The sequence below is a fragment of the Myotis yumanensis genome, unplaced genomic scaffold (genome assembly GCF_028538775.1).
Source record: "Myotis yumanensis isolate MYYU_CA2020_CCGP unplaced genomic scaffold, mMyoYum1.0.hap1 SCAF_7, whole genome shotgun sequence".
NCBI lineage: Eukaryota > Metazoa > Chordata > Mammalia > Chiroptera > Vespertilionidae > Myotis > Myotis yumanensis.
In genome coordinates, this window is record NW_027223758.1 from 32,756,423 (window position 1) to 32,782,891 (window position 26,469).

General features: G+C 41.7%; 1 protein-coding gene across 4 annotated transcripts in view; it reads left to right on the plus strand.

Annotated features, from left to right (window-relative positions):
- The window catches only part of CSNK2A1 (casein kinase 2 alpha 1), an 80,447-nt gene that overhangs the window by 11,037 nt on the left and 42,941 nt on the right, over nucleotides 1-26,469 (plus strand). For 3 of the 4 annotated variants that reach the window (XM_070420090.1, XM_070420088.1, XM_070420091.1), the window contains exons 2-3: nucleotides 21,580-21,795; nucleotides 24,902-25,013. In XM_070420090.1, coding sequence (XP_070276191.1) covers nucleotides 21,695-21,795; nucleotides 24,902-25,013 — 213 coding nt within the window. In that variant the 5' untranslated portion in view covers nucleotides 21,580-21,694. Of the gene's footprint in view, nucleotides 1-184; nucleotides 224-21,579; nucleotides 21,796-24,901; nucleotides 25,014-26,469 lie in introns of all 4 variants that reach the window. The other variant, XM_070420089.1, reaches the window with a different exon arrangement.

Consider the following 26,469-nt stretch of genomic DNA (forward strand, 5'->3'; position numbering starts at 1 on the left):
TGGGCAATAGGAGCCTGCCATCCAGGGTAAGGGATCGAGAGGTTGGCCCGTAGACCCCAATCAGGGCCTGCAGGCTGGGGGCAGCTCCTGCATTAAGCATCTGTCCCCTGGTGGTCAGTGCATGTCATAGCAACCGGTCCTTCCAACATTTGATCAATTTGCATATTACCCTTTTATTTTATAGGATTATTGGAGACAATACTGGACTTCAGACTTTGGTCAAGTGAGTTAGAACTATATTAATTCATATCAAACTGCTTGGGTTTCCTTACAATGCTTCCCTTCATTGGAAGACTTCCTACTGTTCCTATGTTATTTATGTTACATTGACTCTTTGATCCTTTTCTGGTTTAAAGGTGGAGAAATAAAATTCACAGAGGGCTCGAATGTTATTTGTTACTCCATACATGCTGGTTCGTTTTATAGAAATACTTGAGTGTTTTGCCTCTTAAAATAAGAATGTTGTAAATTTTGTAGATGGGAATAAAAACAGAATCCTCAGTGATATGTTAGGATTATAATGTCTTAAAAATCCTATAATTTTACACAAGCAGTAGCTTAATGAGTTACTAGGTCCTACTGTGAATGCTTATATTCTGAATTCAGCTCCTTTGCAGGACCGGGGGCGGGGCAGGCGGGGGTGGGGACACAAACCTATACTCTGGCTTTGAACAGGTTGTTTCTCTGTGCACTTGGAGTCTTGAGATTTAAAGGTCAGAGTGGGTTGGGGAACTGTCAAGGAGCTAATTGTTAACCATTTTTACCTGTTTTCCCCTACTTAAAAAACAAAAACACCACTATTTATATTGCACTAGTTTGATGGATGAGAGAGAATGTTGTTGGCCATGATTACCACCTTAAGTTGAGACAAGAAAAGAGAACCATTATAAAGTGGAAGAAAAAGATAATTTCATTTAATGTTAACATTCATTTTTACCACTAACTTATTCTTTTGGCTTATTCTTCTAAGATAGAGATAAAAGGTTTAGTTTGTATTTGTTGTTTTTGTGGGTTTTTTTTGTGCCAGTTACTCCAAATATGTGATCTCCCAGAAGAGATGGTTGCTCATTAGTGTCATATCTGGACTCTACTTGAAATAAGGGGAGTTATGAAATAATTTTTTCAACCTGTGTGGGTTTTGACTAGCCTGTGATCTCTCTAGGTCAGTGGTTCTCAACCTTCCTAATGCCTCGACCCTTTAATACAGTTCCTCATGTTGTGGTGACCCCAATTTCATTGTTACAAATTGAACATAATTAAAGCATAGTGATTAATCACAAAAACAATATGTAATTATATATGTGTTTTCCGATGGTCTTAGGTGACCCTGTGAAAGGGTCATTCAACCCCCAAAGGGGTTGCGACCCACAGGTTGAGAACCGCTGCTCTAGGTGATTTAAACCAGAAATTTTGAGCCACTGTATTATATCAGGAAGAATAACAGATGTGTGGAGATACTGGTCCCCTCAGTCCTCTGGCCATTTGTGCGAGATACAGGGCATCTAAGTCAATGATCTTAGGTCTGAAAGTCTTGATCATTTATCCTAGTGTTCCACACAAATATTATGTTCTCTTTGTATTTTGACTTTTTAAAAGGCTGTAAGCACTAATTTAGAAAGTTCAGTAATGGTATCTTAATAGTTTTAAGATTTAAGAGGTCACCAATCTTAAAATAATCGTGACTTATAAGTTCAGAAAAAAACATTTTAAAGTATCTCTCTGGCTCTCAAGAAATTCCCTTTCCACATATAATTCAAGGGATATACTTAAAAATGTAAGCTTTGGCTGGGTAGCTTATTTAGTTAAAGCATCATCCGGATACCCAAAGGTTTCAGGTTCGATCCCTGGTCAGAGTACATACAAGAAGCAACCAATGAATGCATAAATAAGTGAAACAAATCAATGTTTCTCTTTTTCTCTCATCAATTTAAAAAATGTAAGACACTAAAATGATTTAAGTTTGGACACTTATAAAGAAAATCAAGTTCTTATTTTTTAAGCAGTAATGTAAAGCAAAAATAAAGTTTCCTTGTGTAAACCGGTGTCCTCACCTGATTGATTCTGAATGCCACTGTATCTTTTCTGAGACTGACATTTTGTTAATCATTCATCAAGCTTGGGGCTCATGCTGGAACATAAATTGAAGTCAAGGATACATTGTCATTTTCTCTGCCTTTAGGAAAGAATGGGGTATACTTAGTTTGAGAAATTTAATTGTTTAATATTTGTGTAAATTGTCAAGTTAACCTTTTTAAATTAATATTAAACAGTATTAAAGATGTACATTTCCTTTTGTCTAACTCAGTGATTCTTAAATCTTCTGTAGTTTACAGATTTCCTCTGAGCCTGTAATAAAAGCTCAAGTACCTGCACCTGCTTTTTGGTATATACTTTTTTTTAAATATATATATATATTTTTACTGATTTTTACAGAGAGGAAGGAAGAGGGATAGAGAGTTAGAAACATCGATGAGAGAGAAACATCGATCAGCTGCCTCCTGCACACTCTCCACTGGGTATGTGCCCACAACCAAAGTACATGTCCTTTACCGGAGTCGAACCTGGGACCCTTGAGTCCGCAGACCGACGCTCTATCCACTGAGCCAAACTGGTTAGGGCAATACTTTTCTTTTTTTTAATCCTCACGCGAGGATATTTTTCCATTGATTTTTAGGGAGATTGGAAGAGAGGGAAAGACAGAAACATTGATGTGAGAGAAGCACATTGATTGGTAGCCCCATGCACAAGCCCCAACCAGGGCCCAGGCTGGGGAGGAGCCTGCAACCAAGGCACAATCCCTTGACCGGAATCGAACCTGGGACCCTTTGGTTCACAGGCCTATGCTCTATCCATTGAGCCAAACTGGCTAAGGTTTAGTTTATACTTTTAAGGAGTTCATGGACCTCTGATCTTATTAATGAACTCCATTTTCAGTGTTATAATTTATTTTGTCCAAAAAATAGTTTCCCCTCTTAATTTTTTAAATATTTCAACACTTGCTTGATTTATCACTTGTCACAGTGTTATTCTTTCAACAAGTATTTCTGGATCATCTTCTACATGACAGTGGTAGAGACTCTTGGGGATACCGTTTTCTGTCCTTGGAGCTCTGTGTAGCTAGATGGATGTGTAAACAGTACAATGGCAGTGCTCAATGGAAGAGGTAAGCAGAGTGCTGTTAGAATATGTACAGAGAAGAGGTCTTGACCATTAGAATTTTTCTGTAAATCCATGGTCAGTTCTGTATTTCTTAATTGACAAAAGGCATATTGTAAACTGATCCAAGATGTTTCTTTGAAGTTCTAATTGGACTAATAATGGAAACTAAATCAAGGAGCAAATAGTCTTAAATTAAGAACTTAAATGTGTTTGCCATTGCATGTGATAATGCTATATTTAGTATAGAGCAGGGATTGCTAACACAAATAACCACAGGAGTTGGGCCAGTAAGCTAAATTAACAGAGTTTTCCAGGTTTACCTGTGTCATCTCCAGTGGATGACATACCTTTAGAGCCCACTGCTGGTGGGTACACACAGCTCAGTACATCAGAGTGATTTTGTCAGTGCAGGAATGCAGAATTATTGTTACCAGATAATCCTACCTATCTTCTCTTTTTCTTTTGAGAAACTGAAGGATAAAATTTTTTTAGTGTCAGCAACTAAGTCACAATTAAAAATAATTTATTACAAAACATTATTAAGTATATTTTTTATTGGTTTCAGAGAGAAAGGGAGAGAGAGAGATAAAAACATCAACAGTGAGAGAATCATTGATCTGCTGCCTCCTGTGCATGCCCCACACTGGGGATTGAGCCTGCAGTCTGAGCATATGCTCTGACTAGGAATTGAACCATGACCTCCTGGTTCATAGGTCAGCGCTCAGCCACTGAGTCACACAGGCCAGGCTATTACAAAACATTTTAGCACAAAATTTAACTTAATAACTGATCCAGGATGGGAAAATCCATAGGATTAGTGGTTGTTGGGAGTGTGAGGAATGACTGCTATGTGGTATTGGGTTATTTTGGGGGGTGATGGAAATATTCTGGAATCAGATAGTGGTGGTAATTGCACATTGTGAATATACTAAAAACCACTAAATTGTGCACTTTAAAATGATGAATTTTATGTTATGTGGATTTTACCTCAGTTTTTAAAATTGGGATAAAACATACTGTGAGCCAAATAGGACATAAATGTTTGCTGTAGAGCAGAATGAATAGACTGTGAATCTAGACATAATACTTTTAAATCATCTCTCTGTGACATTGTAGCGATTACTCCTATTTGCCTTTTGTGAAATGGGAAGAATATTACCTAGGTCTTGGACTTGTTAGGTTTAAAAGTGATCAATATAAATCCCAAGAAGCAGTGACTGACTCATCATAAGCATTCACATACCTTTATATATAGAAGCCAGCCAATGTTTGCTGCCCTCCGTTCCAGCCTACTTTTTGTTAGCAAGTCTAGGACAACACGCCCTTTTAGTTATTGCTTACATCTGCAGAAATATGGTTGTCTCTTTTGTAACCTACCTCTGGACAGTAAAGGAGGAAGTAGGAGAGAGTAGTATTCCTTATATTTTGCAGTTTCTTCACTGTAATCAGATGGGTGAAAAGACAGATCCAAGGTCATATTTGTTGTTAGTGGTCCCAAGGTTAAAGCCTTTCAGGAACAGTACTGAATTGTTTCTGTAGCTCTATCAAGGATTGTTGGGCACTGTGCTCATCACATGGATAAATCACACAGCCTCATAAAAGGGTAAATGGAGCCATATGGCTCCAAAGAAGCATCTCATACATATGACTCTCTTCATATCTGTTTGGGAAGTGGTAGTATGACTTTTACCTCTGGTATTAGTTATGATGTGAAAACATTTATATGTAAGACTGAAGAGCATCTTTAAAATCAGCTGTAAATCCAAGTATCCATTGTACAGCTAAACTTTTTTTAAATATATTTTTATTGATTTCAGAGAAGAAAGGAGAGGGGAGAGAGAGCAACATCAATGATGAGAGAGAATCATCGATTGCTTGCCTCCTGCACGCCCCCTACTGGGTATCGAACCTGGGACCCTTCAGTCCACAGGCCGATGCTCTATCCACTGAGCCAAACCAGCTAGGGCTAAACTGCTTTTCTTAATTTTGAACAGGAGAAGGTCTATATGCAACAAGGTTAATTTTTGCCAAAATATTGTTTACTACTGTCTTGATAATTCATTTCTTCAAACATTTATGAAACACCATGCTAGGCACTGTGATAAATACAGGGTGTATATCAAGAGAAATAAGTCAGGGTCCAGGTCTTGAGTTATCTGCTGAGAGAGAAATGTATAAATAAATTACATGTGATAATATAATAAACTAGTGGCCCGGTGCATGAAATTCGTGCAAGGGGCGGGGGGGTTCCTCAGCCCGGCCTACACCCTCCAATCTGGGACCCCTTGGGGGATGTCCGACTGCTGGTTTAGGCCCAATCCCTCTAGATATGTAGATATTTGGAAGTGCTTTAGCTTCTGAGGAAGTGCTTGATTCATTTTGGAGAGATGTGTGCAAAGGCTTCATTGTGGATGTAAAACTGATTCTTGAAGAATGAATAGGAGTTCCCCCAGCAAGCAGTATTGGTGGAGTGCAGTGTAAAGGCATGGGGTGGGGCCGAGGAGTATGTTCAATACTCATTTGCTTAACATTGACAAAGTTTGTTACCTTTTGGAAGTGTTAAGCTGTACAGTAAAAAGACATTAGGATAGAACAGGTTATAGTGATATCCAGTTACAGTACTGATTGAACTGGGTATGAGACCCTAGGGTTTTCATTTTTTGTGTCAGTTTTGGTAAGTCTTTCCTCTAGGAATTTCAGATTTACTGGCATAAAGTTGTTCATGTTATCCTATGTTTAAATTTGATTTTTACAATTAATATACAGTAAAATTGATTTCTCTTTGTGTTTTCAATTCTGTGAAATTTAACACAAACATAGATTCAAGTGACCACATCACAACCAGGACACAGAACCCTTGGTAGTCACACCGAGTCTCCCACCCCTATTTGTCAACATTATTGCCTCCTTCACTCAGCATATTGCTTTTGAGATTCATTGAAGTTGTATCAATGGTTAGTTCCTTTTTATTGCTTAAATAGTATTCCATTGTATAGGTGGACCACAATTATCCATTTACTTAACATTCTTTGATTATGAATAAAGCTTCTATAAATTACCTGTATAGGCTTTTATGAACATAAGTTTTTATTTTTCTAGGGTAAGTAGCTATAAGTGGAATTGCTGGTTCATATGAAAAATATAATTTAAACTTTTTAAGAAACTGCCAAACTGTTTTCTAAGGTGACTTACTATATCATGTTGCATTCCCACCAGGAGTGAATTATGTAATTTATATTACTCTGAATCCTCCTCAACTTATTGTCAGCTTTTTTTGTTTTTTAACTTTAGCCATTTTAATCGATCTGTAGTGTATCTTAATTTTTATTTTAATTAAACTTCCCTAATGACTAAAAATATTGTGCATCTTTTCATGCTTATTTATATATTTTTGTTAAGCGTCTTAATATTTTTTGCTCATTGTTTGTTTTATTGGTACAGGTCCTTTTTTTATACAAGGTGTGAGGTTTAAGTTGAAGTTCATGATTTTGCAAATGGATGTCTAAGTTTTCCAAAACCATTTGTAAAAAAAAACTATCCTTTTTCCATTGAACTGCCTTTGTACCTGTGTCAAAAATAAATGGGCTATTATTTGTGTGGATCTATTTCTATATTCTTCATTCTGTTCTTTTGGTCTGTTATCCCTTTGCCAATATCACACTATTTTAATAACTAGCTTTGTAATAATAGTCTTAAAATTAGTGTTATTCCTCCAGCTTTATTTTTATTTTTTAAAACTGTTTTGGTTACTCTAGTTCATTTGGATTTCTTTTTTAATCCAGTCTCTGACAGTCTTTGTCTTTTACCTGGATAATTTATTTCATTTATATTTAATATAATTAGCCATATTTCTGTTTAAATTTTCCTTGTGTGTCTTATGTCCTATAGTTCTTTATCTACCATTCTTTTGGATTCTTTTTATCACTTCATTCCCCCAAACCCTTTTCTAGTTTGGAAATATGGTATTTTTGTTCTGTAAGTAAATACCATCATAGATATTATAAATTAGAAGCATAACATATCACAGACTAATATTAATAGTCAATGTTTATTTGAACATTTCCATAAATTTTTCTCTTTTATGCTCCTTATTTTCTCTTTCAATTCAAACTTTCTAAGTGGGATTATGTTCTTTACAGATATTTACTGGATATAGAATTTAATTTGGCAGGTTTCTTTCCTAAGCGCACTACAGTATTAAACTGTTCTTGGCTTCATTGTTGCTTTTGGAAAAATCAACTACTATTCTCATATTGCTCCTTTGAATGTAATCTGTCTTTTCTGCTTGGTTTTCAGATTTCTCCTTGTCTCTGGTTTTTCTGCTTACTTGTAATTATATGTTTAGTTATGGATTTCTTTTTATTTCTCTTGTTTGTAATTTGTTGGTTTCTGGAATGTGACTATCTGGTTGCTCCTGGGAAATTCTCAACTGTTACTTATTCGATTATTGCCTTTGTCCTGTCCAGTTTTCTCCATTTCTTCTAGTACCAATTATAAAAGTATATCAAACCTTTCACTCTGTTATTCCTCTCATTTTTTTCATAGTTTTGACTTATCTGCTACATTGTGGATAATTTCTAGCCTATTTTTTAAAGTATCCTGTTCCCTACAAATATTCTGAAATATCTCTTATTCCTATAAGCATAATTGTTTCATAGTTTGAGTCTGACAAGATCAAAGGTCTCCGTGGCCTTTTCTGTTTTCTCTTCTTTTTCTGTCAGTTTTTACTTTGGAGTTTTTCCTTCAATGCCTAGTTATCTTTTATTATAATTGGATGTTGTATTTGTTTCTTTTTTTTTTTTTAATTCTCACCCGAGGATATTTTTTCATTGATTTCTTTCTTTTCTTTTTTAGAGAGAGTAGAAGGGAAGGGGAGAGACAGAGAAACATCAGTGTGAGAGGGACACATTAATTGATTGCCTTCCATACAAGCCCCGACCAGGGCCTGAGATGGAGCCTGCAACAGAGGTACAGCCCTTGACTGTAATCTAATCCAGGATGCTTCAGTCTGAGGGCCAGCGCTCTATCCACTGAGCCAAACTGGCTAGGGCTTGATGTTGTATTTGGAAAGTTATTTGTAAGAATCATTTGAGGCCCATACACCGCAAGGAACTTTTCTCCACAGAGAGCTTATTCATATCAGGTATCTAAGTATTACTGGTCCAGGGACCACCTTAAAACAAGCTTCAGATCTGATAGCCCCTCCATGGGGTCATAATTCTTCTCTGGATCTACTCACCCCATCCCCTTCACTCTCATCCTAAGGTAATAACCCTGAAATCTCAGCCTATTATGGAAAGGTTCTCCTATTAGACTCTTTACCTTGTGAGGGCGCTGGACTTTGGTTTCTGTCAGAACAAAATTCTAATTTTTAGGGATCAACAGACCCTTTGGGCTTGCTTGCTTGCTTCTCTGAGTTCTCATTTTCTCTTCTTTTACTTATATGTTTTACTTAAGAATGAGAGACAGAAAAAGGAAGAGGGACAAAGAAAGGGGAGGGGTATGTGTGTTTAGGAAGGTTGACCCAAATAACCTATCCCACCATTACTGAAAACAGGAATATTATCTGAAAAATTCTTGCTTTCTTACTTTGAAAACTGACAAGCTCTAATCACATTTTCAGGGATCATCTACACTCCCCTAGTTATTTGTCCTTTTGAAGCATTTTGCTCTGTGACCTCTGCAGTAAAAGTGATTTGTATATAAGGAGCGGAGAAAGGAAGAGAATGAGATTTGAATTGTAATAATTTTGAATTAATGATTCTATTTTCTTTTAGGCACACATAGTAACAGTCAAGTAGGGTACACCAGTATTCTCCAAATCAGATATAAAAGGGTTGCTGATCCGATGTGCTTCTTATAGGAGTTAACGAGGTGTTCCAGCCTTTGGAAATTTTAGGGTCAAAATTACAGGTCTTTAAAATTCTTAACTTGCTTGAAGTATTGTTCTTTACAATATCTTGTTTTAGTGTTCTTCACTTGAATATTTCCTGTGCATTCTTCAAAACTAAGCTTAGATGCTATTATTTCCCTGACAGCTTTTCCCAAAATATTGAGGTACTCCATAAATATTTATTGGATGAATGATAATGGATTGCAGGGTGACTTGAATTCCTTTCAGTGCCTTCAGAGTACCCTGACTTAATTATTTCCAGTGCTGATCACTTGCGATTGTAATGGTTTTCCTTGTTCTGGGAGTTAGAGAAAGAATCCCTTTCTGGCAACAGGCACACATTTCCTGGTACATAGTAAATGCTTACTGATGAACATTCTGCTCTTGATTTAAAAGGAGGAGAGTATTGGAAATTAAGGGCAACTGTGGAATTTGAAACAAGTGTTCTAGATAATATTAACTGCTTTTTTGTGTTCATATGGCCTTCTAAGCAGTGCCACTTTTTCTTTTAATAGTAGTTTACATTAGAGTTCACTCTTGGTGTACATTGTATGGGATTGGACAGATGTATGATGGACATGTATCTACCATTGTAGTGTCATACACAATAGTTTCACTGCCCTACAAATCCTCTGTGTCCTACCTATTCATCCTTCCCTCCTCCCAACCCCTGACAACCTCTAATCTTTTTATTGTCTCCTTAGTTTTGTCTTTTCCAGAAAGTCATATAGTTGGAATCATACAGTTTGTAGCCTTTTCAGATTGGCTTTGTTCACTTAGTAATATGCACTTAAGTTCCACCATGTCAGCCAGGAAAAGAAAAGCAGTGCCACTTTTGAAAGGGGAAAAGGTAAGTTTATGTAACTCAATATTTGTCTGCTTCAACAACAAAGCACAAGCATATATATAGTTATGCTCTCCCTGAATTTGTTTCTCTCTTACCAGTATGTGCTGCCTGATTGCTAGGAAGAATTCATTCTCTGTAGCAATGCTTAAAAGGTGTTGTTTTCCTCATACAACTGCTTTTCCTCTCAACAGTCAGTCCTAAATCATGCTGACAGTGCAATAATAAGCACATTCCTCATTCTTTGCCATAGAAATCTTTGTCCTGTCTGGATGGTTATGAGATCTTGTTCATCCACTGTGGTTGATCTAGGAGTGGCAAGAGGCTTTGTGTTGCAGGGTTGTTGTTTTTTAGATAGAGACCCTAATAAATAGTAGGGTTACAAGAACTAATAAAATTGTATTACAGTTTGAAAATGAAGTTAACTTTTTAACTTTAAAGTTCCAGAATAATGTTTACAGCTCTAATACTAGAATATTAATGTATAAAAGTATATTAGAACAAATGACCAATCAGACTTGTGCATTTTTCTGATATTAGATAGACCATTTTTTAGACCTCTAATTTTCTTTTTTATTGCCAGATTGAAAAAAAAAATCATATGGAATAGAAAAGATTAAAGGGAAACACACTGGCTGAGAAGGGCAAGAGAAGTTTTTATTGAAATTAATTAGTTCTATTACATTCCATTTGTGTTAGTAAACTTCTGATTTTGGCAGTGTATGTTTTATTTAGCCTTATTGTTTAATGGAGTTTTTATTTCCTTGCATTTTATAAAGAATTAGAGGCCTGGTGCACGGATTCGTGCACAGGTAGGGTCTCTCAGTCTAGCCTGCGCCCTCTTGCAATCTGGGACCCCTTGGGGGATGTAGTAGTGCCAAAGCGGCAGGTGGCCAGTGAGGAGCCCCAGCCAGGCCGAGCGCAGCTCTGCTGCCACTCATCCCGGCCCTGCTGTGCCTGCCACCTCCGCTGCTTGGTAGTGCTACCGCGGCGGCGGCGGGAGAGGCTCCTGCCACCACAGCTGCACTTGCCAGCCATGAACCCAGCTTCTGGCTGAGCGGGAGTGCACTGACCACCGGGGACAGCTCCTGCGTTGAGCGTCTGCCCCTTGGTGGTCAGTGCATGTAATAGCTACTGGTCATTGAGGCGTAACAGTCGCTTAGACTTATACACACACACACACACACACACACAGTAGAGGCCCAGTGCATGAATTCGTGCATGGGTGAGGTCCCTTGGCCTGGCCGGCGATTGGGGCCAATTGGGGCCCTCTCTCCCAGTCCTGATTGGGGCTGGCCGGGTAGCAGGAGGTTGGCTGTGGGAGTGCACTGACAACCAGGGGGCAGTTCCTGCATTGAGCATCTGCCCCCTGGTGGTCAGTGCCCGTCATAGCTACTGGCCCATTGTCCGGTCATAATGGTCACTTAGGCATATATATATACTAGAGGCCTGGTGCACAAAAATTTGTGCATTCGGGAGGGGAGGGGGGTCCCCCAGCCCGGCCTGTGCTCTCTCGAAGTCTGGGACCCCTCGGGAGATAACGACCTGCTGGCTTAGGCCTGCTCCCGGGTGGCAGAGGGCAAGCCCAATCCCTAGGTGCAGCCCCTGGTTGGGCTCAGAGCAGGGCTGACTGGGGAGTTGGGGTGCCGCCCCCTGTCATGCACAGAGCAGGGCGGATCAGGAGGTTGCGATGCCACCCTCAGTCACGCTCAGGGTAGGGCCGATTGGGGGGTTGGGGCACTGCCCCCTGTCACACTCAAGGCAGGGTCGATGGGGAGGTTGCGGCGCCACCCCCTGTCACGCACAGAGCAGGGCTGATCAGGGGGTTGGGGCGCTGCCCCCTGTCACTCACAGAGCAGGGCCCATCAGGGGGGTTGGGGCTCCGTACCCTGTCACGCACAGAGCAGGGCCCATCAGGGGGTTGAGGAGCTCCCCCCTGTCACTCACAGAGTAGGGCTGATAGGGGAGTTGGGGCACCGCCCCCTGTCACACACAGAACAGGGCGGATCAGGGGGTTGGGGCGCTGCACCCTGTCACACTCAGGGCAGGGCCGATGGGGAGGTTATGGCTCTACCCTGTCACACACAGAGCAGGGCCTGTGGGGGGGGGGGGGGGTTGGGGCGCCGCACCCTGTGACACACAGAGCAGGGCCTGTTGGGGGGGGGGGGGGGGGAGTTCAGGCGCCATACCCTGTCACACACAGAGCAGGGTCGATCAGGGGGTTGGGGAGCTCCCCCCTGTCACACACAGAGCCACAGGACGATCAGGGGGTTTGGGCGCTGCCCCCTGTGACGCTGATCCTGGTTGCTGGGAGGCATATTAGCCTTTTACTATATCGAATAGAGGCCTGGTGCATGGGTGGGGGCCGGCTGGTTTGCCCTGAAGGGTGTCCTGGATCAGGGTGGGGGTCCCCACTGGGGTGCCTGGCCAGTCTGGGTGAGGGGCTGAGGGCCGTTTTCCGGCTGGCGGGTGACTAAAGCTCCCAACTGCTCCTTTTTTTCTTTTTCTTTTTTATTCTGGGCCAGCTTTAGCTCTGAGGCCTCGGCTGCTGAAAGCCGGTTTCTGGCCTTTGTTTTTCCTTCTGTATTTGATACAATGTTGCGGTCCGGCTGGCTGAACCTGGCTGACTGAAAGCCGGTTTCTGGGGTTTTGTTTAGCTTCTTATTTGCAACATAGTACATAGTTACTTAGAGTTGCAGCTGAGAGGCTGGCAAGTCAGGCGGGGAACGTTGGAGTCCGCAGTCACTGGAGCAAGCAAGCCTCATGTTCGCTTCCAGCTGACTGGCTGCTGGCCGCCATCTTGGCTGACAGTTAATTTGCATAAGGATATGCTGATTAGCCAATGGGAAGGGTAGCGGTCGTACGCTAATTACCATGTTTCTCTTTTATTAGTGTAGATTAGAGGCCCAGTGCATAGGTGGGATTTGGCCAGCCCACCCCGATTGGGGGCTGATCAGGCCGGCTAAGGGGACAGGCTGTGGGCGTTTGGCTGGCCCTGCCCCTGGTCAAACTCCCGATTGAGGGGACAGTTTGCATATTAGCCTTTTATTATATAGGATAGATAGGTCAAGCAGAGCCATGTAATTGGTTATAGATGTGGTCTGACTTCAGTAGGGAAAATGTTGTTGACCAGATAATATTTCATAGTTGATTATAATTGGCTTCTGTTAGGTTAAACATTGAACAAACAAAAGTTAGCCATGTCTTCAGAATTAATCTGGTGGCTTTTTAGATAGAAATAGTGGTATGTTAGATTTTCTTAAGGTATATGGTACATGTTTTATGAACAGTAAGTAGGAGAATTGACCTTCAGAGTATCCAGGACTTAGGCGCTTCTCCAAACTTCCAAATAACTATTTAAAAAATTGCTAAAATAAAGTTTCTCCAGTATTCTCTTAATTATTGAGGTGGGGGCAAATTTTAATTGTGGCCCTGTTCTTTAGTAGAAGAAGCTATAATATTGGGAGGGAGAGAGAGCAAAGGGAGCAATTTCTCAAGAACCCTTGAGTTGGTCTTTTAGTTCCCCCTCGCTGTGCACCAGATGATCAGAAGTGTTTGGGGCACCCTGCCTTTTGGAGGCAACTGCTTTTTCTTTTTCCTTAAATATATTTTTATTGATTTCAGAGAGTAAGGGAGGGGGAGAGAGATAGAAACATCAGTGATAAGAGAGAATCATTGATTGGCTGCCTCCTGCCTGCCCCACACTGGGGATTAAGCCAGCAACCCGGAAATGTGCCCTGACTGGGAATTGAACCATGAATTCCTGGTTCATAGGTCGATGCTCAACCACTGAACAACACCAGCCTGTCGTCATTTTATTTTTTAAATAAATCAAGCCCAGCTGGCTACTGTAAAGTAACAAGGTAAATTAGACATGGATCTTGACTTCAGGGACCTACGGGTCTAATAGAGAAATTAAGATTTGTATAAAAGGTTTAGAATGTGATAAGTTCTATATAGGCATGAAAAGAATTGAACCTTGGGAGGTAAGCCAACTTGGATTTGATCCCATTTTTACGGGATATTCTATCAAGCTACTGAGCTTACTTACCAGTAGGTTGGGGAAAGAAATGCCCGTCTCATGGAATTGCTGGGGAGGGTTAGATAATTTAAAGCTGAGACGCTTTTTCAGCTCCAGTCTTGTAATATCTAAGTTTCAGTTCAGTATCCTTTTTAATGTTTCAAAACCATTTTCACCTTAAGTCCAAAAATTGACTTTGTGAGTTCACTTCCAAGGTGTTTTCTATTTTCATGAAGCATCAGCAGTCTATCTAGCCAGAAATCTAAACTCACCTCCCACTCCTTACCCCATTATCCAGTCCACCCCCAGGTGTTTTTTTGTTGTTGTTTATTTTAGAGATAGGGAGGGAGAGAGAGAAAGAGAAGCATCAATGTGAGAGAGAAACATTGATCTGTTGCCTCCCATACATGCCCCGAACCCACAACCTGGGTATGTGGCCTGATTGGAAATCAAACCCAGGACCCATTGGTGCACTTGACGATGCTCCAACCAACTGAGCCATACCAGCCAGGGCCAGAGATATTGTTTTTACACCATAAATTTTTGTTCCTCGTTAGTCCACATATCTCCATTGCTACCACCATTGGTCAGTCTTCCATTATCTCTCTCACATAGGTGACTATTAGCAGCCTTTTTGTCTGTCCCTAAATCTAATCTCTGCCTGTCCCATACCTGGACAGAACAAACTTCAAAAATGTATATGAATCACCTTTCTGCCTAAAACTCTGATGAATTTCCATTATCCTTAGTCTGCAGATAAAGGCATATGTGTCTCACCCTGTTCTGCCTTGCTCGTTACTCTATTTCCAAGGCCTAACATAGTACTTTTTCATAGTAAATGCTCATATATTTAAGGGATGAACAAAGGAAGGGATGTATGGAAGAATCAAAGTAATAATTGAGAAATGTATGCTATCCTTGTATTTCCTTCATGTTAGGCTGCATGTGAATCTACATACATGTCTACCGAGATATGAGCAAAATACTATTTCTGAATAAAATAATGTTTATCTTTGATGACTTCTCTTTCCTATCTCTTCACATCCCCACTCTATCTCCATCTCATTACCTTCCTTCTTTGCACCATTTTATTTATCTAGAGTTCAAGAACCCTGTTATCTTCTCCCCATATATTTAATGAAGGCCAACCATTGAAATTCATGTGAGTGACTCTTACTATAAGCAAATTATTTGATATGCATGACAGTAAAGTGAAGTTTTTTTGGGGGACACTGTAAAACAGATAGTTGCCCTCCCAGTGGAGAGTCAAATCCACTAGTTCATAAATTAGGTTCCAGCTAATAATGAGGCACAAAGCTGCAAGGGTCAGTCAAACAAGTACTTGAGAATCTCAAGAGTTTCATTAGTGAACTAGAGGCCCGGTGCACAAAAATTTGTGCACTCGGGGGGGAAGGGGGGTCCCTCAGCCCGGCCTGTGCCCTCCCTCCCGCAGTCTGGGACCCCTCGGGAGATAATGACCTGCTGGCTTAGGCCTGCTCCTGGGTGGCAGAGGGCAAGCCCAATCCCTAGGTGCAGCCCCTGGTCGGGCTCAGAGCAGGGCTGATTGGGGAGTTGGGGCGCCGCCCCCTGTCATGCACAGAGCAGGGCGGATCGGGAGGTTGCGATGCCACCCTCAGTCACGCTCAGGGTAGGGCTGATTGGGGGTTTGGGGCACCACCCCCTATCACACTCAAGGCAGGGTCGATGGGGAGGTTGCGGCGCCACCCCCTGTCACGCACAGAGCAGGGCCAATCAGGGGGTTGGGGCGCTGACCCCTGTCACGCACAGAGCAGGGCCCATCAGGGGGGTTGGGTCTCCGTACCCTGCAGGGCCAATCGGGGTTGGGGCGCTGCCCCCTGTCACGCGCAGAGCAGGGCCCATCAGGGGGTTGGGGAGCTTCCCCCTGTCACTCACAGAGCAGGGCCGATAGGGGAGTTAAGGCACCGCCCCCTGTCACACACACAGCAGGGCGGATCAGGGGGTTGGGGCGCCGCCACTCTCACACTCAGGGCAGGGCCGATGGGGAGGTTATGGCTCTACCCTGTCACACACAGAGCAGGGCCTGTGGGCGGGGGGTTGGGGCGCCGCACCCTGTCACACACAGCGCCGCAGGGTGATCAGGGGGTTTGGGTGCTGCCCCCTGTCATGCTGATCCGGTGCCAGGAGGCCTCGCGGCTCCGCTGATCCTGGTGCTAGGAGGCATATTACCCTTTTACTATATAGGATAGAGGCCTGGGGGCCGGCTGGTTTGCCCTGAAGGGTGTCCTGGATCAGGGTGGGGGTCCCCACTGGGGTGCCTGGCCAGTCTGGGTGAGGAGCTGAGAGCTGCTTTCAGGGTGGCAGTTGACTGAAGCTCCCAATCGCTCCTTTCTTTCTTTTTTTTTTTTTTTTTTTTTTATTCTGGGCCAGCTTTAGCTCTGGCTCCAGCTCTGAGGCTTCCGCTGCTGAAACCAGGTATCTGTTTTGTTTGCTGTTCTATAATCGAAACAATGTATAGCTCCAGCTCTGAGATCCCGGCCGGCTGAAAGCTGGTTTCTGGGATTTTGTTTAGCTTCTATATTTGTTACAGAGTTTCTTAGAGTTGCAGCTCAGAGGCCTGCAAGTCAGGCGGGGAACGTTGGAGTCTGCAGTCACTGGAGCAAGCAAGCCTCATGTTCGCTTCCAGCTGCCTGGCTGCTGGCCGCCATCTTGGCTGACAGTTAATTTGCATAAGGATATGCTGATTGGCCAGTGGGAAGGGTAGCGGTCGTACGCTAATTACCATGTTTCTCTTTTATTAGTGTAGATAGTCTTGCTCTGCTCATCACAGAGAATACCAAGGCTTTAAGAGAGCAGCAGAAGACTGGGTGGTTGTGATTCATAGGCTAGTAAATGGGAGTTGGGGAATATTTTTCACGTGAATCGGGTGGTTTCTAGGGAGAAATGAAGTCTCATTTTGTAATGTCATGTTCACCCATGAGCTGGCCCTGAGAAGCTGGGAATTAACCACTGCTGCTATAATTTTTGTATTTTATGGAAAACTAAAGAAAAGAAAACTAGAAATGAAGACTGTAGCCTTTTAAAAAAAAATTTTTTTTTAGGGAGAGAAACATTGATGTGAAAAACATTGATCTGTTACCTCCGGTATGTGCCCCAATCAGTGATAGAATCTGCAACCTCTTGGTGTACAGGATGGCGCTCCAACTAATTGAGCCACCTGGCCAGGGTGAAAACTAGCTTTTTAAAGATAGGTTTCTTCTTATTAGTTTTCACTGAGGAGCTGTGGCATAGTAATAATCTCTCCATATAAAACCCTAAGCAACCGGTCGCTATGATGCCCGCTGACCACCAAGGGGCAGACACTCAACACAGGAGCTGCCCCCCTGATAGTCAGTGAGCTCCCACAGCAGGAGCACCGCTCAGCTGACCAATAGGGTGCCAGACACCAGGCTTATGGCTGGCAAGCACAGCTGCGGTAGCGCAAGCCTCTCCCATCGCAGCAGGGCTGGGATGAGCAGGAGTGGGGCTCAGGCTTCTCCCCAGCCGCCTGCCGCTTCATGCGCTACTACATCTCATAGCCCGGGTCCTGGATTTCGAGAGGGCGAAGGCCAGGCTGAGGGACCCCACCAGTGCATGAATCCGTGCACTGGGCCTCTAGTTTAATAATTTACATGTGTTTGGTGTTCCTGAGCCCTTTCTGGGAGCTTATCTCCTTTGATCTTCTCTTCAGTCTGCAAGTGCAGTTAGGCAGGTTTTGTAAGTGATGAACCAACGCTGGAAGAAACCCAGTAGCCAATTAGGGATTTGAAACCAGGACTCTACTGTTTCATCACCCTATTGCATCTAATCCCTGTTAATAAATTTGTGTTGATTTTACAAACTTCTAAAGGTGAGAGCAGAAGTTAAGGCTTTGCGATCAACAGATGCCTATAAAGCAGCGGTTCTCAACCTGTGGATCACGACCCCTTTGGGGGTCGAATGACCCTTTCACAGGGGTCGCCTAAGACCATCAGAAAACACATATATAATTTTTTTTTTTTAAATATATTTTATTGATTTTTCACAGAGAGGAAGGGAGAGGGATAGAGAGTTAGAAACATCGATGGGAGAGAAACATCGATCAGCCGCCTCCTGCACATCTCCTACTAGGAATGTGCCCACAACCAAGGTACATGCCCTTGATCAGAATCGAACCTGGGACCTTTCAGTCCGCAGGTCGACGCTCTATCCACTGAGCCAAACTGGTTTCGGCAAAACACATATAGAATTACATATTGTTTTTGTGATTAATCACTATACTTTAATTATGTTCAATTTGTAACAATGAAATTGGGGGTCACCACAACATGAGGAACTGTATTAAAGGGTTGCGGCATTAGGAAGGTTGAGAACCACTGCATATGGAGACTGAAGAGAAAGATTGTTTTTATCAGATAAGATGCTAAGAATTTAATAGTTTAGTATCATTTTATTAAAAGTCATAAATACCTGGGTACAGTATTTCTCTTGGTTTCAGCTGTTGCCTATACTGCTTTAGCTGTTTGCAGGTGTGCACACATTCACACCTTTACCTATTTTCCTAGTGCCTCACTTTTGTCAATGCAGTCATCTAGCCACACAAAAAAGCCAGCACTCCCACAGCACAAAGGACTGTGTTTTTTGGGAAGAACAAAATTACAATAAAAGTGTCTGCTTTCTGGGTTGGTTTGTGTGGGTTTTTTTGTTTTTTTTAAAAAAATATATTTTATTGATTTTATACAGAGAGGAAGGGAGAGAGAGAGAGAGTTAGAAACATCGATGAGAGAGAAACATCGACCAGCTGCCTCCTGCACATCTCCTACTGGGGATGTGCCCGCAACCCAGGTACATGCCCTTGACCGGAATCGAACCCGGGACCCTCCAGTCCGCAGGCCGACGCTCCATCCACCGAGCCAAACCGGCTTTGGCAATGTGTGGGGTTTTTTTGTTTTTGTTTTTTTGCTAGTATGGAGGATGTGTGTGTTTTTTACACTTAATCAATATTAGGTAAAGATAGATTACTATAATCTGGTTGTTTTATAAAACCAAAGAAATAAATACTTGGAAATAATTTTTAAGACTGTTTTGGTTCACTTTTTAATAATTATTTGAACAATTTTGTTGTTTTTTGGCCATTTGAATTTATACTCATGGGGCTCCAGAGTATCACTGGTTGTCACATTTCCCCGTACAGCATTAATCCCCACCCCAGTCTCTTGCTCATCCTCTGAAAGCTTTAAGCCATTAAACCATGTGTACAAGGAGACATCTTTTCTGGCTTATCTTCTTTGTGTATGCTTGCTAAGCTCCAGCTTAAATACAACATTGGAAAAACATAGTTGTCATAAATGGGTCTCAGAACTCTCAAGTAGGCACAGTTGTAAACAGTTGGTATTCATTAAGTTATTGAATCCTTACCACAAACCTATGATGTAATTACAGTGATGCCTATTTTATAGTCTGGTTGAATGTCAGTTCCTCCATCTCTGTGTCCTTTGGCAAGTCACTTAACCTTTCTTTACTTCAGTTTCCTCATCTGTAAAATGGGGATGATGATAACTTTCTCACCATTTGTGTGGTGAGGATTGAATGAAATCCACGTAAAGCACATAGTGAATGCTTGCAGAGTTAGCTATTGTTATCTAATTAGTGTATATGATTGATGGCAAGAGAAATCACTGTCAGAAGAATCAAAAGTTTGGTTTCTGGTCCTCGCTCTTCTATTAAGTAGCTATGGGACTATAGGTCAATTTTCCTCTTTCTGGGCCACAGTTTATTTATACAGATTTTATTTTAACCTTTTATTTGGAAGTAACTTCAAATTTACAAAAAAGATAGTACAGATATGACACTGAAAGTATACACAAGAGCATACCCAGTCTACCTTCTAAATTACAGTTTTGTCATTTGATCTTCATAGTAGTGTGTGTGTGTTTTAAATATGTTTTTATTGATTTCAGAGGGGAAGGGAGAAGGGAGAGAGAGAGAGAGAGAAATCAGTAATGAGAGAGAATCATTGATCGGCTGCGTCCTGCACACCCCACACTGGGGATCGAGCCCACCCAGGCATGTGCCCTTGACCGGTATCGAACCTGGGACCCTTCAGTCCACAGGCTGACGCTCTATCCACTGAGCCAAACCAGCTGAGGACCATAGTATTGTTTTTTAACAGCATTTCTCTCTCTCTCCTCCCCTCCAGTACAGGATAGGGTCATTTTTTAAGAGCACGGTATATCCATCCCTCTGTTTGTTTATGGGTTTTGTTTTATTTGTTTATTTGTAGAGAGGGAGAGAGAGATAAAAACATCAATGATGAGAGACAATCATTAATCAGCTGCCTCCTGCACACCCCCAACTAGACATCAAGCCCACAACCCGGGCATGTGCCCTGACCAAAATCGAACTGTGGCCCTCACCAGTTTGGCTCAGTGGATAGAGCGTCAGCCTGTGGACTTGAAGGGTCCCAGGTTTGATTGCGGTCAAGGGCACATGCCTGGGTTGTGGGCTAGATCCCCAGTGGGGAGCGTGCAAGAAGCAGCCAATAAATGATTCTCTCTCATCATTCATGTTTCTATCTCCCTCTCCCTTCCTCTCTGAAATTAATGAAAAAAAAAATATTTTAACAACAACAAAAAAAGAATCGAACTGTGACCTCCTGGTTCATGGGTTGACATTCAACCACTGAGCCACACCAGCTGGGCACTCCCCCCCACCCTCTTTTAATAGAATCTTCCTCATTTTCTGTTTATCCAGTGTTTATTTGTAATTAGTTCGAAGTTATGCAGTCTTGGACAGAAAACTGCATAGGTGGTAATGTGTCCACAGGTTATGACCTCTGGAGACTCAATGCATTTTTAATTAAATGCAGAGTAACAGGAATCAACAAATACTATAGGAATCTCAGAACAATCAGGGAAGATAACATAAAGGGAACTTAGTTTACCAGTTTGTTTGTATTTCTAAAATTTCACGGATTTTTCTCTCAAATTTTGCATTAGTTCATCCAATATATGTTAATGTTTACTATCAGTTTTTATTAAGCTTACACCTGTATTAAGTAAATAAAAAGGATATTACTGATTTTATTTTTAAATTTAATGAAATAAAGTATATATTTCAAATGGTGATCAAGGATGTACTGATTATTACATAAAGTTCCCCAAATGATTTGGATTAATATAGAATGACATTGAACTTTGATGTGTGAGAACAGTCTTTATTTCCTTCCTTATTTCATCAAATATTAGAGTCAGACTGGCGGTTTATATTCTTGGCTTTGTCACCACTCTAGAGCCTTTTAGCATCCCTACTTGAGCTATAGAAAGCTGCTGAAAGGAAAGTACTGTTCTTGCCAACATTTTCTGTAGAATGTATAAATAGAAGTAATGCTGATGGGTCTGTCCTCAATGCCATGTTTCCCTTCCAGGCTATCCAGACTTTAGGTGAGGAGGTAACAAACTACTTTGCAGGATAGGGATTAGGGCTGATACAGGTTTGGTTTTGTTCTGTGTTAAGGGAAACACTGTGACACAGTTCGGATATATTCATTGGTTTAGCAGGTAGGAGAGCCAGAACTATATTTAAGGCCATTGTTGTAAGGTGATTTTTCTTCCTGTATGCTTTTAAAAAGTAATTCCTTGGCCTTTGTGCATTTTGTTTCTGCAGTTTGAAGAAAACAGTTCTGAAACAAAGTCTTACCCCACCCCACAGCTGCCTCTGAACACAGTGACTGCCAGATCTCCAAACATCAAGATCAGCTTTGTTCGCCAACCTGTCTGACATGTCGGGACCCGTGCCAAGCAGGGCCAGAGTTTACACAGATGTTAATACGCACAGACCCCGAGAGTACTGGGATTACGAGTCACATGTGGTGGAATGGGGGTAATTGTTTCCTTTTATTTCACTATATTCACCCAAAGGGCTGACTCATGGATTTGTAGAGTAATTTATGTCAGGCAACCTCTCTGGCTGAGCATTTGTAAACCTCAAGATTGAAGTCCGATTTGTGTTTTCTTCTGCAATGAAGAACCAAGGTATTGCTTTGACAAATTAACAATTTTGATGAGCTTATCATTTAAGAATCATTTCAGTCTTTTTCTTACTCTTTGATTTATATATTCTGTATACAAAGCTGATAACAAGGAGTTACCTATCAACTTGCCTCAGCTAAGGGCTTTGTGGTTAGGTGAGAATTAAAACAAGAGATTTTGAAAACACTAAACTCTTACATAAAGTGTTTTTGAGGTCAGAGAATGTTGTCCCATGATCATTCTGAAGAATGAAAGGTGTCCTCTTTCTAATGAGAATCAAAATTAAACACTTGCCCTTATAAGACTAGACATGTGTAACATGGAATTCAGCCCAAATTCCATCTTGAACAGTTGCACTCTGCCGGAACAGCAGCGTTTGCTCTCTTAATTCTCTCTGCAATCTCATTTGGATGTTTGCATTTCTTGTCCCAACATGGTATTTGTTTAATTCATCAGGTCTTACTTTGTGATAAAAAGCTTTTTGACATTCAAATGCAAAAGAAAACTATTTGAAAACTCATAAAGCTACAGCTTCCATATGCTATATTTTATATCTATCCACATGTGATGTCCATAGCCTGTAAATGGATAAATATACCCTCTGAAAATTGTGGGTGTATTTAATCATGATTGGGTTGTGAATCTCAACAGTTAAGTACATTGCCTCTGCACAAGGAGACATAGTGTGCTTTAAAGATATACTGTCAAGAACCAGTGGTACAATACCAGTAAATGTTATCTATAATAATAAGGGTAATATGCTAATTAGACCGGACATCATTCCGGATGTCCTTCCTGACAAAACTGGGGCCGGAGGGAAGCCAGCCTTGGTCCCAGATGCCTGCCTGTGGCTGGAGGAGGGAAGCCCGGGTCCTGGGTGCCAGAGCGAAGCCAGTGCCAGCAGCTGGGGGAAGGAAGGCCTACTCTTGCACAAATTTTTCGTGCATCGGGCGTCTAGTTATTGATAATCTAACAATTCTCCTTATATCCGGCTTTGAATTTGTGCACCTTGAAAGGAACTGTGGGCCGCGAGGCTGCAGTGGGCACAGGGGTGGGTCTCGGCCCATCCTCCGCACCAGCGCCTGGCCCCTCCCACCGCGGCCCCAGGTCCCCTGTCTGCCCGCAGCCCCACTCCCGCCAGCCCCACTTGTACCCGCTGATGGCGTGGAGCGATTGGGGCCGGTGCCATCAGTGGGTGTGAGCAGCTGCCCTGATCGCCCCTCAGGAGCAGGGAAAGTTGGAGAAGCCCTCAGGGGTGATCAGGGCCGGCAGCCGCCACTCACACCAGCTGACTGTGCCGAGTGATCAGGGCCGGCGCCGGGCCCCGGCAGCGGGTGCGAGCAGCATCTCCAGCGCCAGCAGCAGGTGTGAGTACTGGGAGCAAAGAATTTTCAGTAACCACCAGAGGCTCGCCTCAATGACAGTCACCAGCGCCCCACCTTAGTCTGGCACCCCCACTCACCTGCTCCACCATCCTGCCACAGCCAAGGCCCACCATGTTCCACACTCTGCCGCCTGCTGCCCATGCCCACCATGTTCTGCGCCATGCCCCCTGGTGGTCAGCACATGTCATAGCAACCAGTTGTTCCACCATTCAGTTGATTTGCATAGTAGCCTTTTATTATATAGGCTACCTTCCCACAGGAGGGGATCTCAACCAGAACTAAGAGCTCCCTTTCCCTGCTATGATTATTACGTTGTTCATTGTCCTTACTTCCTTTTTCCTTTTCTGTTCATTCACTTTCTTTTTAGTTGCTTGAGGAAAATTAACGGCTGATTTGTTACATGTTAGATTCTCAGTGTCTCCAGCAGGAATAAATAGAATGTAGACATTACTAAAAGGACTGTGTCATTCTTTAGAGTAAAGTGTTCTAAATTGTAAGCAGAGACAGAGAGAAAATGTTAGCGTTTTTGTTGTGGTTTTTTTTTTTTACCTCTGATATTGTTTAGTGGTCATGAAATAAATATGGGTAAAATAGAGGAAGGGACCCCCTAACTATGGTTCATGATCTATAATATAGTTTGCAAAACTCCATTATATGGACTGTCCTCAGGTCTTGCCTGGGAGAACAATTGGGAGGTCAAGCCTATATATTTGAAAGCCACTTACCTACAAAGAAGCCCATTCAAAATAGCCTGCTCCCAAAATGTGGCTGAATTGAACTATTCTTGTAATGTGTATTTACTTCCTGCTAAGTGCCAGCAGTGGGCCAGGCACTAGGAGACTGGAATATGTAAAAATTATCTCCAAGGGAAAGCTTTTGTTGTTGGTTGTTTGTTTGTTTGTTTTTTAAATATATTTTATTGATTTTTTTTTTTACAGAGAGGAAGGGAGAGGGATAGAGAGTTAGAAACATCGATGAGAGAGAAACATCGATTAGCTGCCTCCTGCACGCTCCCTACTGGGGATGTGCCCGCAACCAAGGTACATGCCCTTGACCGGACTCGAACCTGGGACCCTTGAGTCCGCAGGCTGACTCTCTATCCACTAAGCCAAACCAGTTAGGGCTGTTGTTATAGGCAAGCATGTATAATAAATCCTAATAAAAGCTAGCTATGTGTCCTATGCCAATATAGATGTAAACAATTTCAGGTTTGAAAGAATAATTGAAAGGATTTGGAACGCACCCATTTTCAATTGGCCCAATTAAAATAAAGAAAATGATTTGGGAATTATTTGAAACTAGAGGCCTGATGCATGAAAAATGGTGCAAAGGGCTTGGCCCTCGCAGCAGCCCCAGCTGCCACCTCGGCCCCGTCCCCCCACCCACTGGTCGTTCCCAAAGGTCATTCCACCATCTGGTCTAATTAGCATATTAGCTCTTTATTCTATAGGATTATTATATAGGATACCTCATATTTCTTTTACTCTTACTGGTAATAAATTTTATAAGCTGAATTAGTGCTTGATAAGTTGAACTTTTAAAATCATTGTGATTTTGACTCTTTGTTTACAGAAATCAAGATGACTACCAGCTGGTTCGAAAATTAGGCCGGGGTAAATATAGTGAAGTATTTGAAGCCATCAACATCACAAATAATGAAAAAGTTGTTGTTAAAATTCTCAAGGTGAGTAAAAAAAAAGAGAGAGAGATTGTAATTTCAGAGGTATTTGGAATTTAGATTTGTTTTAAGTAATAGTGATGCCTTTTTTAAAGTAGCATTTGAAAGGGCGTTTGGAGTACTTTAACACTTTATTTTATTTTGCTATCTGAAATCAATAGAGATTATCTTCATTTGACAGATCAGAAAACTAAAGCAAGAGAAGTGATTGGTTCCAGTCATACAGCTATATTGTGGCAGAGGAAGGGCCTAAAGGTTCAGTCCTCTCTCTAAGCCTAATACTGATTTGATTTCCTAATACTGATTTCCTCTGTTTTTAATTCTATTTGATGCTTTTGTTTTCAATAAATTGTTACCTCTACGGTGTAAGGATGAGGAGTCAGAAATGCAGGCCTTTAGAGGTCAGGCAGATGACATGCAGCTAGTCTGATGCAAATGCCCATTAGAGGAGGTGAGTGATGGGTGCTGTAGTAGTGCAAGACCAGAATTGCTTGATACTCCTTTGCAGAAAGAAACTATAAAGATTTATATACATATGTGAATTCTCCTGATTTTTAAATGTTGGCTTAGTTTTTTTAAAAAAAACACACACTGTATAGATTCAGATTCAGCAGATGTAGGTGGATCCTGGGAATCTGTGTATTAAAAAAATCCAGGTTATGGATCATCAAAGTTGAATAACCACTGATCTTAGTAATGAAGAGTTTATATATGCTTAAAATAATTTCTGAGAATTGTATGCAGTATGTCGGTAATCTGAGGTGATTGACACCCTGGGAAAGAGCTGCAGGTCAGTACAGCAGGCATGAGTCACATGTGGCTATTGAGCATTTTAAGTATGGCTGGTCCAAACTGAAATATGCTATAAGGATCAAATATACTAGATTTCAAAGGCTTAGTAAAATAAATATATCTATACTGCTCATTAGTAATTTTTTATATTGATTTACATGTTAAAATAAGATTTTGAATATATTTTGTTAAATATTTTATTAAAATTAATTTTGTCTGTATTTTTTTTTAATATGTTTTTATTGCTTTTTAGAAAGAGAGGAAGGGAGAGGGATAGAAACATTGATGAGAGAGAAACATCATCAATCCTGCTCGCCTCCCCCCTCATCCCCACACACACATACACAGGGGATTGAGCCTGCAACCTGGACATGTGCTCTGACCTGGAATTGAACCGGCAGCTTCTTGGTTCCTGGGTCAGTGCTCAACTGCTGAGCTATGTCGGCTGGGCTGTTTCTTTATCTTTTTTTAACATGGGTACTAGAACATTTAGAATACACATGTGGTTTGCATTATATTTCTTTTGGACCAGCACTGTTTTATACTACTTATGAGGAAGGCTTTGTGGAGGTGGTGCAATTGGACCAAAGCCCTCCTCAGAAAAATGAAAAAGATTCTGTCCCAGAGCAGATGTGGAAATGATGAGTGAGGACAAAAGAATATGGAAGTA